General features: G+C 53.4%; 1 protein-coding gene across 1 annotated transcript in view; it reads left to right on the top strand.

Moving 5' to 3' along the window:
* LOC142486461 (solute carrier family 22 member 7-like) overlaps positions 1 to 17,197 on the top strand; it is a 27,106-nt gene extending 9,909 nt beyond the window's left edge. The window contains exons 3-4 of the mRNA XM_075585055.1: positions 15,323 to 15,477; positions 17,025 to 17,197. Of these exons, the coding sequence (XP_075441170.1) occupies positions 15,323 to 15,477; positions 17,025 to 17,197 (328 nt within the window). The remainder of the gene's footprint in view (positions 1 to 15,322; positions 15,478 to 17,024) is intronic.
* The last annotated feature ends 869 nt before the right edge of the window (positions 17,198 to 18,066 follow it).

The raw sequence follows: 18,066 nt of genomic DNA on the forward strand, positions 1-18,066 counted from the left end.
ACAGAAGCCCCTTACAGTCAGTTTATATGAACAGGCGGTAATGTATTCCAGCCCTGAAGGTGCAGACCAGGGCTTAGCAACTATAACCCACGGCCTGTCTCCTTTGTAGGATTAGAATCACCAGCTCCCTGGGTTCTAGAACTTCCTCTCTGCCCCTGCGGCACTCGCTGCGCTGCACCTTGTCCTGACCTGTGTGTGATTCGGAAAGCCGGGGTCACTGCATGTCACCTGGCTGAGTAACTCCGAGCCTCAGTACTTACTATTACTCTGTGATCGAAGCGCTTTCAATGCTACAATCCCTGGGAGACGTGCCTGGGAGACATGCTGGGAGACATGCTGGGAGACATGCTGGGAGACATGCTGGGAGACATGCTGGGAGACATGCTGGGAGACATGCTGGGAGACATGCCGGGGAGACATGCTGGGAGACATGCTGGGAGACATGCCTGGGAGACATGCCGGTAGACATGCTGGGAGACATGCTGGGAGACATGCTGGGAGACATGCTGGGAGACATGCCGGGAGACATGCCGGGAGACATACCGGGAGACATGCTGGGAGACATGCTGGGAGACATGCCTGGGAGACATGCTGGGAGACATGCTGGGAGACATGCTGGGAGACATGCCGGGAGACATGCCGGGAGACATGCCGGGAGACATACCGGGAGACATGCTGGGAGACATGCCTGGGAGACATGCTGGGAGACATGCCGGGAGACATGCTGGGAGACATGCCGGGAGACATGCTGGGAGACATGAGACATGAGACATGCCGGGGAGACATGCTGGGAGACATGCTGGGAGACATGCCGGGAGACATGCTGGGAGACATACCGGGAGACATGCCTGGGAGACATGCTGGGAGACATGCCTGGGAGACATGCTGGGAGACATGCCGGGAGACATGCCGGGAGACATGAGACATGAGACATGCCGGGGAGACATGCTGGGAGACATGCTGGGAGACATGCCGGGAGACATGCCGGGAGACATACTGGGAGACATGCTGGGAGACATGCTGGGAGACATGCCGGGAGACATGCTAGGAGACATGCTGGGAGACATGCTGGGAGACATGCTAGGAGACATGCTGGGAGACATGCTGGGAGACATGCCTGGGAGACATGCTGGGAGACATGCTGGGAGACATGCTGGGAGACATGCTGGGAGACATGCTGGGAGACATGCCGGGAGACATGCCTGGGAGACATGCCGGGAGACATGCTGGGAGACATGCCGGGAGACATGCCGGGAGACATGCCGGGAGACATGCCTGGGAGACATGCTGGGAGACATGCCGGGAGACATGCCGGGAGACATGCCGGGAGACATGCTGGGAGACATGTCTGGGAGACATGCTGGGAGACATGCTGGGAGACATGCCGGGAGACATGCCGGGAGACATGCCGGGAGACATGCCGGGAGACATGCCGGGAGACATGCCGGGAGACATGCCTGGGAGACATGCTGGGAGACATGCTGGGAGACATGCCGGGAGACATGCCTGGGAGACATGCCTGGGAGACATGCTGGGAGACATGCCGGGAGACATGCCGGGAGACATGCCGGGAGACATGCCGGGAGACATGCCGGGAGACATGCCTGGGAGACATGCCGGGAGACATGCCGGGAGACATGCCTGGGAGACATGCCGGGAGACATGCCGGGAGACATGCCGGGAGACATGCCGGGAGACATGCCGGGAGCTGGGATTTATGCCGGGAGACATGCTGGGAGACATGCTGGGAGACATGCCGGGAGACATGCCGGGAGACATGCCGGGAGACATGCCGGGAGACATGCCGGGAGACATGCCGGGAGACATGCTGGGAGCTGGGAGACATGCTGGGAGACATGCCGGGAGACATGCTGGGAGACATGCCGGGAGACATGCCGGGAGACATGCCGGGAGACATGCCGGGAGACATGCCGGGAGACATGCCGGGAGACATGCCGGGAGACATGCCTGGGAGACATGCTGGGAGACATGCTGGGAGACATGCCGGGAGACATGCCTGGGAGACATGCTGGGAGACATGCCGGGAGACATGCCGGGAGACATGCCGGGAGACATGCTGGGAGACATGCTGGGAGACATGCTGGGAGACATGCTGGGAGACATGCCTGGGAGACATGTCTGGGAGACATGCTGGGAGACATGCTGGGAGACATGCCGGGAGACATGCCGGGAGACATGCCGGGAGACATGCCGGGAGACATGCCGGGAGACATGCCGGGAGACATGCCTGGGAGACATGCTGGGAGACATGCTGGGAGACATGCCGGGAGACATGCCTGGGAGACATGCCTGGGAGACATGCTGGGAGACATGCCGGGAGACATGCCGGGAGACATGCCGGGAGACATGCCGGGAGACATGCCGGGAGACATGCCTGGGAGACATGCCGGGAGACATGCCGGGAGACATGCCTGGGAGACATGCCGGGAGACATGCCGGGAGACATGCTAGGAGACATGCCGGGAGACATGCCGGGAGACATGCCGGGAGCTGGGATTTATGCCGGGAGACATGCTGGGAGACATGCTGGGAGACATGCCGGGAGACATGTCGGGAGACATGCCGGGAGACATGCCGGGAGACATGCCGGGAGACATGCTGGGAGCTGGGAGACATGCTGGGAGACATGCCGGGAGACATGCTGGGAGACATGCCGGGAGACATGCCGGGAGACATGCCGGGAGACATGCCGGGAGACATGCCGGGAGACATGCCGGGAGACATGCCTGGGAGACATGCTGGGAGACATGCTGGGAGACATGCCGGGAGACATGCCTGGGAGACATGCTGGGAGACATGCCGGGAGACATGCCGGGAGACATGCTGGGAGACATGCTGGGAGACATGCTGGGAGACATGCTGGGAGACATGCTGGGAGACATGCCTGGGAGACATGCTGGGAGACATGCCGGGAGACATGCCGGGAGACATGCCAGGAGACATGCCGGGAGACATGCCTGGGAGACGTGCTGGGACACATGCCTGGGAGACATGCTGGGAGACATGCTGGGAGACATGCTGGGAGACATGCCTGGGAGACATGCTGGGAGACATGCCTGGGAGACATGCTGGGAGACATGCTGGGAGACATGCTGGGAGACATGCTGGGAGACATGCCGGGAGACATGCCGGGAGACATGCCGGGAGACATGCCTGGGAGACATGCTGGGAGACATGCCGGGAGACATGCCTGGGAGACATGCCGGGAGACATGCCGGGAGACATGCAGGAGACATGCCGGGAGACATGCCGGGAGACATGCTGGGAGACATGCTAGGAGACATGCTGGGAGACATGCCTGGGAGACATGCCTGGGAGACATGCCTGGGAGACATGCCGGGAGACATGCCGGGAGACATGCTGGGAGACATGCCTGGGAGACATGCTGGGAGCTGGGAGACATGCCGGGAGACGTGCCGGGAGACGTGCCGGGAGACATGCTAGGAGACATGCTGGGAGACATGCCTGGGAGACATGCTGGGAGACATGCCGGGAGACATGCCGGGACACATGCCTGGGAGACGTGCCTGGGAGACATGCTGGGAGACATGCCGGGAGACATGCCGGGAGACATGCTGGGAGACATGCTAGGAGACATGCTGGGAGACATGCCTGGGAGACATGCCTGGGAGACATGCCTGGGAGACATGCCTGGGAGACATGCCGGGAGACATGCTGGGAGACATGCCTGGGAGACATGCTGGGAGCTGGGAGACATGCCGGGAGACGTGCCGGGAGACGTGCCGGGAGACATGCCAGGAGACATGCTGGGAGACGTGCTGGGAGACATGCTGGGAGACATGCTGGGAGACATGCTGGGAGACATGCTGGGAGACATGCCTGGGAGACATGCTGGGAGACATGCCGGGAGACATGCCGGGAGACATGCCGGGAGACATGCCGGGAGACATGCCTGGGAGACGTGCCGGGAGACGTGCCGGGAGACGTGCCGGGAGACGTGCCGGGAGACGTGCCGGGAGACGTGCCGGGAGACGTGCCGGGAGACGTGCCGGGAGACGTGCCGGGAGACGTGCCGGGAGACGTGCCGGGAGACATGCCGGGAGACATGCTGGGAGCTGGGAGACATGCCTGGGAGACATGCTGGGAGACATGCCGGGAGACATGCCAGGAGACATGCCGGGAGACATGCCTGGGAGACATGCCGGGAGACATGCTGGGAGACATGCCGGGAGACATGCCGGGAGACATGCCGGGAGACATGCTGGGAGCTGGGAGACATGCCTGGGAGACATGCTGGGAGACATGCCGGGAGACATGCCAGGAGACATGCCGGGAGACATGCCTGGGAGACATGCCGGTAGACATGCTGGGAGACATGCCGGGAGACATGCCGGGAGACATGCCGGGAGACATGCCGGGAGACATGCCTGGGAGACGTGCCGGGAGACATGCCGGGAGACATGCTGGGAGACATGCCGGGAGACATGCCGGGAGACATGCCGGGAGACATGCCTGGGAGACATGCCGGGAGACATGCCGGGAGACATGCCGGGAGACATGCCGGGAGACATGCTGGGAGCCATGCTGGGAGACATGCTGGGAGCTGGGAGACATGCCTGGGAGACATGCTGGGAGACATGCCGGGAGACATGCCGGGAGACATGCCGGGAGACATGCTGGGAGCTGGGAGACATGCCTGGGAGACATGCTGGGAGACATGCCGGGAGACATGCCGGGAGACATGCTGGGAGACATGCCTGGGAGACATGCCGGGAGACATGCTGGGAGACATGCTGGGAGACATGCCGGGAGACATGCTGGGAGACATGCCGGGAGACATGCCTGGAGACATGCCGGGAGACATGCTGGGAGCTGGGAGACATGCCTGGGAGACATGCTGGGAGACATGCCGGGAGACATGCCGGGAGACATGCCTGGGAGACATGCCGGGAGACATGCTGGGAGACATGCTGGGAGACATGCCGGGAGACATGCTGGGAGACATGCCGGGAGACATGCCGGGAGACATGCCGGGAGACATGCTGGGAGACATGCCTGGGAGACATGCCGGGAGACATGCTGGGAGACATGCTGGGAGACATGCCGGGAGACATGCTGGGATACATGCCGGGAGACATGCCTGGAGACATGCCGGGAGACATGCTGGGAGCTGGGAGACATGCCTGGGAGACATGCCTGGGAGTCATGCTGGGAGACATGCCGGGAGACATGCCGGGAGACATGCCTGGGAGACATGCCGGGAGACATGCCGGGAGACATGCCGGGAGACATGCTGGGAGACATGCTGTGAAACATGCTGGAAGACATGCTGGGAGACATGCTGGGAGACATGCTGGGAGACAAGCTGGGAGACATGCTGGGAGACATGCTGGGAGACATGCTGGGAGACATGCTGTGAAACATGCTGGAAGACATGCTGGGAGACATGCTGGGAGACATGCTGGGAGACAAGCTGGGAGACATGCCGGGAGACATGCCGGGAGACATGCCGGGAGACAAGCTGGGAGACATGCCGGGAGACATGCCAGGAGACATGCCTGGGAGACATGCAGGGAGACATGCCGGGAGACATGCCGGGAGACATGCCGGGAGACATGCCGGGAGACATGCCGGGAGACATGCTGGGAGCTGGGAGACATGCTGGGAGACACGCTGGGAGACATGCTGGGAGACATGCTGGGAGACATGCTAGGAGACATGCTGGGAGACATGCTGGGAGACATGCTGGGAGACATGCTGGGAGCTGGGAGACATGCTGGGAGACACGCTGGGAGACATGCTGGGAGACATGCTGGGAGACATGCTGGGAGACATGCTGGGAGACATGCTGGGAGACATGCTGGGAGACATGCTGGGAGACATGCTGGGAGCTGGGAGACATGCTGGGAGACACGCTGGGAGACATGCTGGGAGACATGCCGGGAGACATGCCGGGAGACATTCTGGGAGACATGCCGGGAGACATGCCGGGAGACATGCCGGGAGACACGCTGGGAGACATGCCGGGAGACATGCTGGGAGACACGCTGGGAGACATGCTGGGAGACATGCCGGGAGACATGCCGGGAGACATGCCTGGGAGACATGCCGGGAGACATGCTGGGAGACATGCCGGGAGACATGCCGGGAGACATGCTGGGAGACATGCTGGGAGACATGCTGGGAGCTGGAAGACATGCTGGGAGACACGCTGGGAGACATGCCTGGGAGACATGCTGGGAGACATTCTGGGAGACATGCTGGGAGACATGCTGGGAGCTGGGAGACATGCTGGGAGACATGCCTGGGAGACATGCTGGGAGACATTCTGGGAGACATGCTGGGAGACATGCTGGGAGCTGGGAGACACGCTGGGAGACATGCTGGGAGACATGCTGGGAGACATGCTGGGAGACATGCCGGGAGACATGCCGGGAGACATGCCGGGAGACATGCCTGGGAGACATGCCGGGAGACATGCCGGGAGACATGCCGGGAGACATGCCGGGAGACATGCCGGGAGACATGCCGGGAGCTGGGAGACATGCTGGGAGACACGCTGGGAGACATGCTTGGAGACATGCTGGGAGACATGCTAGGAGACATGCTGGGAGACATGCTGGGAGACATGCTGGGAGACATGCTGGGAGACATGCTGGGAAACATGCTGGAAGACATGCTGGGAGACATGCTGGGAGACATGCTGGGAGACAAGCTGGGAGACATGCCGGGAGACATGCCGGGAGACATGCCGGGAGACATGCCGGGAGACATGCCTGGGAGACATGCCGGGAGACATGCCGGGAGACATGCCGGGAGACATGCCGGGAGACATGCCGGGAGACATGCTGGGAGACATGCTGGGAGCTGGGAGACATGCTGGGAGACACGCTGGGAGACATGCTAGGAGACATGCTGGGAGACATGCTGGTAGACATGCCTGGGAGACATGCTGGGAGCTGGGAGACATGCTGGGAGACACGCTGGGAGACACGCTGGGAGACATGCTGGGAGACACGCTGGGAGACACGCTGGGAGACATGCTGGGAGACATGCTGGGAGACATGCTGGGAGACATGCTGGGAGACATGCTGGGAGACATGCTGGGAGCTGGGAGACATGCTGGGAGACACGCTGGGAGACACGCTGGGAGACATGCTGGGAGACATGCCGGGAGACATGCCGGGAGACATGCCGGGAGACATGCCGGGAGACATGCCGGGAGACACGCTGGGAGACACGCCGGGAGACATGCCGGGAGACACGCCGGGAGACATGCCGGGAGACATGCCTGGGAGACATGCCGGGAGACATGCCGGGAGACATGCCTGGGAGACATGCCGGGAGACATGCCGGGAGACATGCCGGGAGACATGCCGGGAGACATGCCGGGAGACATGCCGGGAGACATGCTGGGAGACATGCTGGGAGCTGGGAGACATGCTGGGAGACACGCTGGGAGACACGCTGGGAGACATTCTGGGAGACATTCTGGGAGACATGCTGGGAGACATGCTGGGAGCTGGGAGACATGCTGGGAGACACGCTGGGAGACATGCTGGGAGACATGCCGGGAGACATGCCAGGAGACATGCCGGGAGACATGCCGGGAGACATGCCGGGAGACATGCCGGGAGACATGCCGGGAGACATGCCTGGGATACATGCCGGGAGACATGCCGGGAGACATGCCGGGAGACATGCCTGGGAGACATGCCTGGGAGACATGCTGGGAGACATGCTGGGAGACATGCCTGGGAGACATGCTGGGAGACATGCTGGGAGACATGCCGGGAGACATGCCGGGAGACATGCCGGGAGACATGCCGGGTGACATGCCTGGGAGACATGCTGGGAGACATTCTGGGAGACATGCCGGGAGACATGCCGGGAGACATGCCGGGAGACATGCCGGGAGACATGCCTGGGAGACATGCCAGGAGACATGCCGGGAGACATGCCGGGAGACATGCCGGGAGACATGCCGGGAGACATGCCGGGAGACATGCCGGGACACATGCCTGGGAGACATGCTGGGAGACATACTGGGAGACATGCTGGGAGACATGCCGGGAGACATGCCGGGAGACATGCCGGGAGACATGCCGGGAGACATGCCGGGAGACATGCCTGGGAGACATGCCTGGGAGACGTGCTGGGACACATGCCTGGGAGACGTGCTGGGAGACATGCTGGGACACATGCTAGGAGACATGCTGGGAGACATGCTGGGAGACATGCTAGGAGACATGCTGGGAGACATGCTGGGAGACATGCCGGGAGACATGCCGGGAGACATGCCGGGAGACATGCCGGGAGACATGCCGGGAGACATGCCGGGAGACAGGCTGGGAGACATGCTAGGAGACATGCTGGGAGACATGCTGGAAGACATGCCTGGGAGATGTGCTGGGAGACACGCCTGGGAGACATGCTGGGAGACATGCTAGGAGACATGCTGGGAGACATGCTGGCTGACATGCTGGGAGACATGCTGGGAGACATGCCTGGGAGACATGCCTGGGAGACGTGCTGGGACACATGCCTGGGAGACATGCTGGGAGACATGCTGGGAGACATGCTAGGAGACATGCTGGGAGACATGCTAGGAGACATGCTGGGAGACATGCTGGGAGACATGCTGGGAGACATTCTAGGAGACATGCTGGGAGACATGCCGGGAGACATGCCGGGAGACATGCCGGGAGACATGCCGGGAGACATGCCGGGAGACAGGCTGGGAGACATGCTGGGAGACATGCTGGGAGACATGCTGGAAGACATGCTGGGAGACATGCTGGGAGACATGCTAGGAGACAGTTACAGTGCGCACTGCTAGTCGTCAGCTGGTTTAGCTCACACTGCTAGAGCTAATGCAGAGTTTGTGGGTTCTAGTTCTGTTGGGTCTGATACCGGTACACCATTCCAATCATTATGTGCCTTAAGCGTGTCAAGTCAATATAGTTCTTAAGGTATTCTTTTAAGAGAAAAACACAGAAATAAGACAGCACGCTCCCCGTCTTGTATCAATAGAAACCCCTATAAATAACATGTGTGGTACATTTCCTAATTAAACATTAACTGTAAAGTCGATAGTCCATATTACATCTGTGGTACCAGCTGGTACCACAGGGTCTCCAAAGTATTTTTGACAGAACAGGTGCAAAGACAGGTGCACCAATCAAGGATGGCTTCGGGTTCCTTGATGTCTCTTCAGGGAACCATAGAAGTCCGCGGGACCCACAAATAGTAAAAGGGACACTCAACTGGTGGTATCCCTTGTCTTTAGGATCTTAGCCCTTCCTTGGTCAAGGGGTCCCGTTTTCTCATTTTCTAGAGTCCAGGAGAGACATTATGAGGATGGTCTCTGTAATGGGCCTGATAAAGGTCCTCGCAGTCCCATATTTAGTACTCTTTACTTCAACATTGCAGACCTCTCCATCCCCACTAGGGATGGTCTTAACAATAAGACTGATAGGTCACTCATTTCACTCAACTTGTCTCTAAGCAAGACAACATCTCCTTCTCGAATGTCTTGTTTGCTAGATTGTAATTTGTGATGATTGTGATGATTGTGAAGCGTAGCAAGATGTTTGTGCAAAACAGCGATCCCAGAGCATGTTGGAGAGGCGCGGCACCGCACTTCTCTTCACTGGGATTTATGCAGGTCTTTTGAGTTAGTCTCCAGCCGGGACAGGATTGCCTCCCGCCTTCTGCATGATGAGCATAGCAGGGCTCAAGATATTTGATGACTCTGGATCTGTAGACACTGGAGTACAGGGCCTGGCATTGACGATTGCTGAGACTTTCAGCCATATATTTTGTCAAAACGTACTCATTGCCCGTTGTTTCAATTTGTAATTCTCTGCATGCTCCAACAATGTTTCCACGGTCTGAGCAAAAGTGTATAACTGGTCCTCTGAAAGCAAAACATCTTCTCAGAGAATGTATAAAACGTGATGTATCCATAGATTCAATGACCTCCATGTGTATAGCCATGTACTGTACACATGCAAGTTAAAAGTACTGCCTATCGTTTGCTATCTGTGTCCCTGCTGGGCCTACGTGAAATTACCACCCATGGTCCAAATACGTTGAATCCCCTGCAGGTGATGGGAGGCTCTGTACTAAGTCTGTCAGGTGGCATGTCTGCCATCTTTTGTTCTTGGTATTTGCCCTGAAACCTATGCCATATGATGCACCTGTGGATGGCACCAGCAATGCATCTTTGTGTGCCAATGATCCATATCCCTGCTGCTTTGATAGCTCCCTCTGTGAAACGTCAACCCATTTGCATAACTTTCTGATGGTAGTGATGTGGTGTTGGCCAGGGACGATGAGGGATCAGAATTTTCTTTTCTTTATACGGAATTTCCAAAAAACCTATTTTTTATCTTTTTCCCAAAACACATAAATCTATTATTAATCCGCCTGGAAGACCAATAATTTCTGGCATCCAATCTTTTACATCAAACTTATCACAGTACGTTGACTTTTTTCTGCAGACGTATGTAGGAACACTCCCCTCCTACTTGAAAGATTCCACCGCTGTTTTGAATCTTTTTTCCAATTTTAAATGGAAAAGTACGTTTAGGTGGCTAACCCTTGATGTTCAAGCCCTATATACACACATTCCTCACGGAAAAGGACTGGAAGCAGTAGTCTTCTTTTTAGAAAAGGATACCACACTTCACCATCAATTGAGAATTTATTCACAAATCGATAAAATGTATACTCACACATAACTACTTCCTGTTCCTCAATCAATTCTTTCTCCAAATATGCGGCACAGCTATGGGGACACGCTTTGCTAATATATACAGTACATGGGGAAGTGGGAACTGGATAAAATATGGTTTCATAATCCTTTTTCTAATAACATCGTAGTTTGGCGTCGATACATCGACGACATTAAATGTGTATGGGATGGTGAACATGCTTCAGTGGGTGGCTTTCTGCAATATGTTAATGATAATAGCAACAATTTAGTTTTCACCTCTTTTTCTGATACTAAAGTAGTTGACTTTTTAGATCTCAAATTAACATCTTTGGATGACGGTAGAGTGATATCCAAGACTTTTTTCAAGGAGGCGGGTACAAACAACCTCCTTCTTGCAACTAGTAATCATAAAAGAAAACCTGGATTAATAACATTCCCGTCAGTCAATTTATGAGGATAAAGAGGAACTGTAGCACAGAAGAAGATTTTAAAATCCAGTCAGGTGTCCTGTATCAGAGGTTTGTCCAAAGAGGTTATTCCACTAGAAGATTGGATGTGGATTTGTGTAAAGTTAATAATATGACTATTATTGTTCCTGTAACCGCCTCCTCTGACACTCAGGGGCAGCACCAGTGAAGGGGGAAACCCCCATGATGACTGCTGGCAGGCCTGCTGTACCAGGGCTTACTGCCAGGAGAAGGGCAACATAGTAGTCAGGGATGACCCAGCTGTACAAGCATCTCTTGTATTCTTTTGAGTAAGTCGATAGCTTCTCCTTCTGTAGGAACTGATTTTGGCCCGTTGTCTACATGGAAATCTCTTTCGATGAACTTGTTACCATCTGTATCATGCTCTTTTCCCCTTTTTGGGCTGTCCTTCTGAGTCCGTAGATGACAGACTATTACCAAAATATGCACTTTCAGCCCGTATGATTTGGTCATTGACACAATTGTTACGGTGCAACAGGATCCTTAGGTAGTTTCTCGTGTCTTCGCAAATGAGGAAACAGTAAAACATCTGTTGAATGTCAGTTGTAACAGTTTAGGCTCCTTCCGAAAGCAAATTAATACTCCTAGAAGATTATTTGTTAAGTCTGGTCTGGTCACTGTCAAATTCTTCTTCTCCAAGTTGCAATGAAGAGAAGCACGCCTACAGAGGGCTTGTCCTCTGTCGTTCGGGAGACATCTTTTGGGTGACTGAAATGGAAGTGGAGCCACCCAACTGTTTGATTCGTCTTTAAAGAGTTCTTTATCCATAATCCTCAGGAAGTCTTAATCTTCCATTGATGGAGCTGGTTTATCATCTGCTTATGTCGTTTGGAACGCTGTGCTTCCTAGGCCATCACCACACATGCAATTGGGAATGGGGTGTGGGACAGCGTGCGCTACACAAAACCACAGCCTGTAAAGAGGGACTATTCAATGCATACACCACTATCTGGAATACTGAGCTATATGGTGCTAGTGTGATGACGAGCAGGTGAACAGTTGCTCAATAGGTAACTGCACCATACAGCAGGTGTCAATGACATGGACCAGTCCCCAAGGAGGCGTAGATGTGATCAGAACCAGTGCTAACCTTGCCGTGGCAAAATGTGTTGTAACAAAAGTGTGTATGTACACAAAGAGTCTAAAGATATAGTCCACTGTCCACAATAGTAACAGGACAAAAGGTTCAATGATTATAGGTAGATGTAGATGTTGAAAAAAGTATAAATTCAAGTCCAAGTGGCTGACTGGAAGCTGCCCCAAACCACGGATCACCAATCCTGGATGTAGAACAAAACAAGCATAAAAAGAGAAACAGGAGCGCTGGTAGTATGCAGTGCAGGAGCGCTGGTAGTATGCAGTGCAGGAGCGCTGGTAGTATGCAGTGCAGGAGCGCTGGTAGTATGCAGTGCAGGAGCGCTGGTAGTATGCAGTGCAGGAGCGCTGGTAGTATGCAGTGCAGGAGCGCTGGTAGTATGCAGTGCAGGAGCGCTGGTAGTATGCAGTGCAGGAGCGCTGGTAGTATGCAGTGCAGGAGCGCTGGTAGTATGCAGTGCAGGAGCGCTGGTAGTATGCAGTGCAGGAGCGCTGGTAGTATGCAGTGCAGGAGCGCTGGTAGTATGCAGTGCAGGAGCGCTGGTAGTATGCAGTGCAGGAGCGCTGGTAGTATGCAGTGCAGGAGCGCTGGTAGTATGCAGTGCAGGAGCGCTGGTAGTATGCAGTGCAGGAGCGCTGGTAGTATGCAGAGCAGGAGCGCTGGTAGTATGCAGCAGATGTAATAAAGGACAAGAAATGTACAAACAGCAATAAGAATGTGATACACTAAAAAAAGACAACAATATATATATATGACAATAAAACTGTACTTAATAACTGAAGATAAGTAAGGAACCAACAAACTTTTCCCTGTGAGGGGGTTGAGAGGAGATGGCCCGGTGTAGATGTAAGCCAGGAACCGCCGGTACTGCCACTATCTCTCCCTGGGCTGCGCTCATGTGAAGATCTCTCTGTAAGTTTCATTTGTATGACCTTGTTTCTCTTTGTTACCAAGCCTGTATTTCACATGAAGTGGGCTGAGGTGCTGGCTTTATACTCACGTTGCAGCTTGTCTGATTCCAGACCCGCGATTTGCAACCTTTTTATGGTTAAGGAACCCTAAAATGATATTGTGAAATTCTGGGGAAACCCAACCCTCTCTAATAGTGCGTCTGAGATCAGATTGTATTGTATGTCTTTATTTATATAGCGCCATTAATGTACATAGCGCTTCACAGCAGTAATACATGGGACAAGCATATAAATAACACATAATATAATTAACACATAAAGGGAATAAGTGCTTCAGACATAAAAGTAACATTTAGGAAGAGGAGTCCCTGCTTCGAAGAGCTTATAATCTAATTGGTGGGGAGAACGTACAGAGACAGTAGGAGGGCGTTCAGGTAAGTGCGTCTGCAGGGGCCAAGCTTTGTGAATGAGGTGTTAATTATCAGAGATGGAGCTACTCATATGCAAAACAGGCGTGTTTTGAGGTGGGCCTTAAATGTGGATTGAGAGGGTGCTAGTCGGATATTGAGGAGAAGGGCTTTCCAGAGGTGGGGGGCAGTCAGTGAGAAAGGTTTAAGGCGGGAGAGGGCTTTAGATACAAAGGGGGTAGAAAGAAAACATCTTCGAGCGGAACGCAAGAGTCGGGATGGTGCATAGTGAGAAAAAAGGTATGAGATGTAAGGAGGGGCAGAAGAGTGTAAAGCTTTAAAAGTGAGGAGAAGAATGGAGTGTGAGATGCGGGATTTGATAGGAAGCCAGGAGAGGGATTTCAGCAGAGGAGGCGCTGAGACAGATTTAGGAAAGAGTAGAGTGATTCTGGCAGCAGCATTTAGGATAGATTGTAGGGGAGACAGGTGGGAGGCAGGAAGGCCGGACAGCAGGAGGTTACAGTAATCAAGACGGGAGAGAATGAGGGCCTGAGTCAGAGTTATAGCAGTCGAGCAACAGAGGAAAGGGCGTATCTTAGTTATATTGCGGAGGAAAAAACGTCAGTTGTTTGCTACCTTTTGAATGTGTGGGGCGAATGTGAGAGAGGAGTCAAGTGTGACCCCCTAGGCAGCGTGCTTGGGCTACTGGGTGAATGATCATAGTTCCAACAGTAATGTGGAAGGAGGTAGTAGGGCCAGGTTTGGGAGGAAGTATGAGGAGCTCTGTTTTAGCCATGTTGAGTTTAAGGCAGCGGAGGAAGATCCAGGATGATATAGCAGAGACATTCAGAAACTTTAGCCTGCACAGCAGGTGTAAGGTCAGGGGTAGAAAAGTAAATTTGTGTGTCGTCAACATAGAGGTGATATTTGAACCCAAGAGATGTGATTAGGTCACCTAGAGAAAATGTTACATAGAAAAGAGAAGAGGTCCCAGGAGAGAGCCCTGGGGTACCCCCACAGAGAGATCGTTAGAGGAGGAGGAGGTGTTGGCAGAAGAGACACTGAAAGCACGTGGGAGAGGTAAGAGGAGATCAGATGCATTGTAAAATCTTCTGCATTTGGTACAATTTTATAATGACCTGGAAATTGCAGGGAACCCTTTAGGGGTGCCCGGGGAACTCGAGGGTTCCTAGGAACCCCTGTTGAAAAACACTGGCTCTCGCCTCTCTCCGTATTTTTCACTGTTCTGTCCTGGGGTTCAGTGCTCGCTGACAGGCAGTTAAACTCATCCCCTTCTTTCATACAAAGAGGAAGTCTTCTTTGTATTTCTGAATAACTTTATTACAGGAACACACACAGAAATTAAATGGAAAAACGGCCAGAATGCATAAAATGAGACGTATGGTGAAAAAACAATGCTCTCTCTAGGAGAGCCGGGGTAAGACAATGCGCAGGCTACAAGAGCTGAAAGTACTAGATTGCAGAGCTGACCACGAAGGGAACAGGCCAGGACTAAGCCAAGAGCCACGGAGGGCGAGACAACCCAAAACCCCCGGGGGGCAGGGAAGGGGAGATGGAGACGGCAACAGACAGAAACCAGCTTTAGACACAGAAATACATAGTAACAGAGGGGTCAAAAACCCTCCAGTGTGTCAGACCCTGGCCCAGCGTCCCACGGCCCCGTGCCCGGTCTCATGCTGTCCCTCTCTCTCCCCCAGGTTTGGACGCAGGAAGATTATGCTTCTCTCCATTCTGGTCAGCGCCCTGTGCGGGGTCGTGTCGGCCTTTTCCACATCCTACGTCATGTTCTCGGTCAGCAGGATGCTGTGTGGGGTCGGGCTCATGGGAATGACTCTAATCTCCCTAACGCTAGGTACAGAGGGGGGGACAGGTCATTATGAGATTCCAGTCCTGGTTTTCGAGTCTCCATATCCCATAGGGAATACAAGACGGTTGTTACCCAGCATGCCTCAGTGTTACATTTAAGAAATAGGGACTGGATTAAAACTGCATGATGACATGGGGGAGGGGGGTGTATATATCCCAGGTCAGAGGACCCCCTACTTCCCGAGTTACAGGCCCCGTTATGGGGTGCCAGTATCCCAGCGGCCATGTTTACATTCTCCCTGCATCTGTAGTTACATAGTTACATACTGTTGTTACATAGTTACATACTGTAGTTACATACTGTAGTTACATACTGTAGTTACATAGTTACATACTGTAGTTACATACTGTAGTTGTTACATAGTTACATACTGTAGTTACATAGTTACATACTGTAGTTACATACTGTAGTTGTTACATAGTTACATACTGTAGTTACATACTGTAGTTGTTACTTAGTTACATACTGTAGTTTCATAGTTACATACTGTAGTTACATACTGTAGTTGTTACATAGTTACATAGTTGTTACATAGTTACATAGTAGTTGTTACATAGTTACATACTGTAGTTACATACTGTAGTTGTTACATAGTTGTTACATGGTTACATAGTTACATAGTTGTTACATAGTTACATAGTGTGATGTCCCAGCGTCGGATCTTTTGTCCAGATCAAAGGCAGGAAACACTGTACTTTCTAAGCAGGGGTTTATTTACAGGGTACAAAGCAGGTACAGGGTTAACTCATAACACAAAACAGAAACAAAAGACCTAACTCCTTCCAGGAGTACTGACTAATACTGCTTAGTCCCTAACTCATCGTGGGAGAACTAAACTGCAGCAGGTCCCCTTTCAGTCTCTCACAGGGCTGTCTGTGTGTGCCTTCCCAGATCAGTATAGCAGCAGCGTCTCTCACCCTCTCTGTGTCACTCTCAACAGTGTGTGTCTGGCAGCATGGTGGGGGGGGGGGGGGGGGGGAATCTCTGTATCACTTCCTGACTATACAGGCTAGGCTAATTAGCTCATTAACTCTCAGCTGAACAGACCTTTCCAGAATGATTAACTTTATGAGAGCTGTAAAGTCCCACAACTGCCCCATTCTAGCCCTTAGAGGGCAGTGACGGCATCACAATAGTTACATAGTTGTTACATCGTTACATACTGTAGCTACATAGTTATTACATAGTAGATGAGGTTGATAAAAGACATGCATCAAGTTCAACCTATGCTACATTTAGACGACAGATACTTAGCCTATATTTGTATTTTCAAATGTTGTGTGTTGTGTGTCAGTGTGTTGTGTGTTTGAGAGCATGAATTAGTGTCAGTGGGTTATGATATGTGTCAGTGTGTTGTGTCAGCATGTTGTGAAACTCGTGTGTTATATGTTTGAGTGTCATGTGTCTCACCTGTTGAGTGAGTGTGTTTTGTGTTCTCTGTGTTGTGTATCACTGTGTTGTGTTGTCAGTATGTGATGTGCCACTATATTGTATATCAGTGTGTTGCGTGTCACTGAGTGGTATTCTTACAGCACTGGAGTGGACGGATGTGGGCCACCGCACGTTCTGTGGCACCATTGGCAGCCTCTCGTGGACTCTGGGCTACATGATTCTGGCGCTGCTGGCCTACCTAATCAGGGACTGGCGCTGGCTGCTGCTGGCGGTCACCTCCCCCTGCCTGCTCGCTATCACCACATGGTGGTGAGTGTGTGGAACTGTCACCTATATTTTACAAGAGAGACAGGAGTCATGGTGATTCAAAGACAAACACACAACCCCAGCAAGCAGAGACACAGATACACAACCCCAACACACAGACACACAACCCCAGCAAGCAGAGACACAGATACACAACCCCAACACACAGACACACAACCCCATCAAGCAGAGACACAAATACACAACCCCAACACACAGACACACAACCCCAGCAAACAGAGAGACAGATACACAACCCCAACATGCAGACACACAACCACAGCAAGCAGAGACACAGACACACAACCCCAGCAAGCAGAGACACAGATACATAACCCCAACACACAGACACACAACCCCAGCAAGCAGAGACACAGATACACAACCCCAGCAAGCAGAGACACAAACACACAACACCAGCAAACAGAGAGACAGACACACAACTCCAAGAGACAGAAACACAACCCCCAGCAAGCAGAGACACAGATACACAACCCCAACACACAGACACACAACCCCAGCAAACAGACAGGCAGATACACAACCCCACCAAACATACAGACAGATACACAACCCCAAGAGACAGACACACAACCCCAGCAAACAGAGAGACAGACACACAACCCCAACACACAGACACACAATCCCAGCAAACAGAGAGACAGACACACAACCCCAGCAAACAGAGAGACAGACACACAACCCCAAGAGACAGACACACAACCCCAGCAAACAGAGTGACAGACACACAACCCCAAGACACAGACACACAATCCCAGCAAACAGAGAGACAGACACACAACCCCAGCAAACAGAGAGACAGACACACAACCCCAAGAGACAGACACACAACCCCAGCAAACAGAGAGACAGACA

This window comes from Ascaphus truei, unplaced genomic scaffold (assembly GCF_040206685.1).
Source record: "Ascaphus truei isolate aAscTru1 unplaced genomic scaffold, aAscTru1.hap1 HAP1_SCAFFOLD_883, whole genome shotgun sequence".
Lineage (NCBI taxonomy): Eukaryota > Metazoa > Chordata > Amphibia > Anura > Ascaphidae > Ascaphus > Ascaphus truei.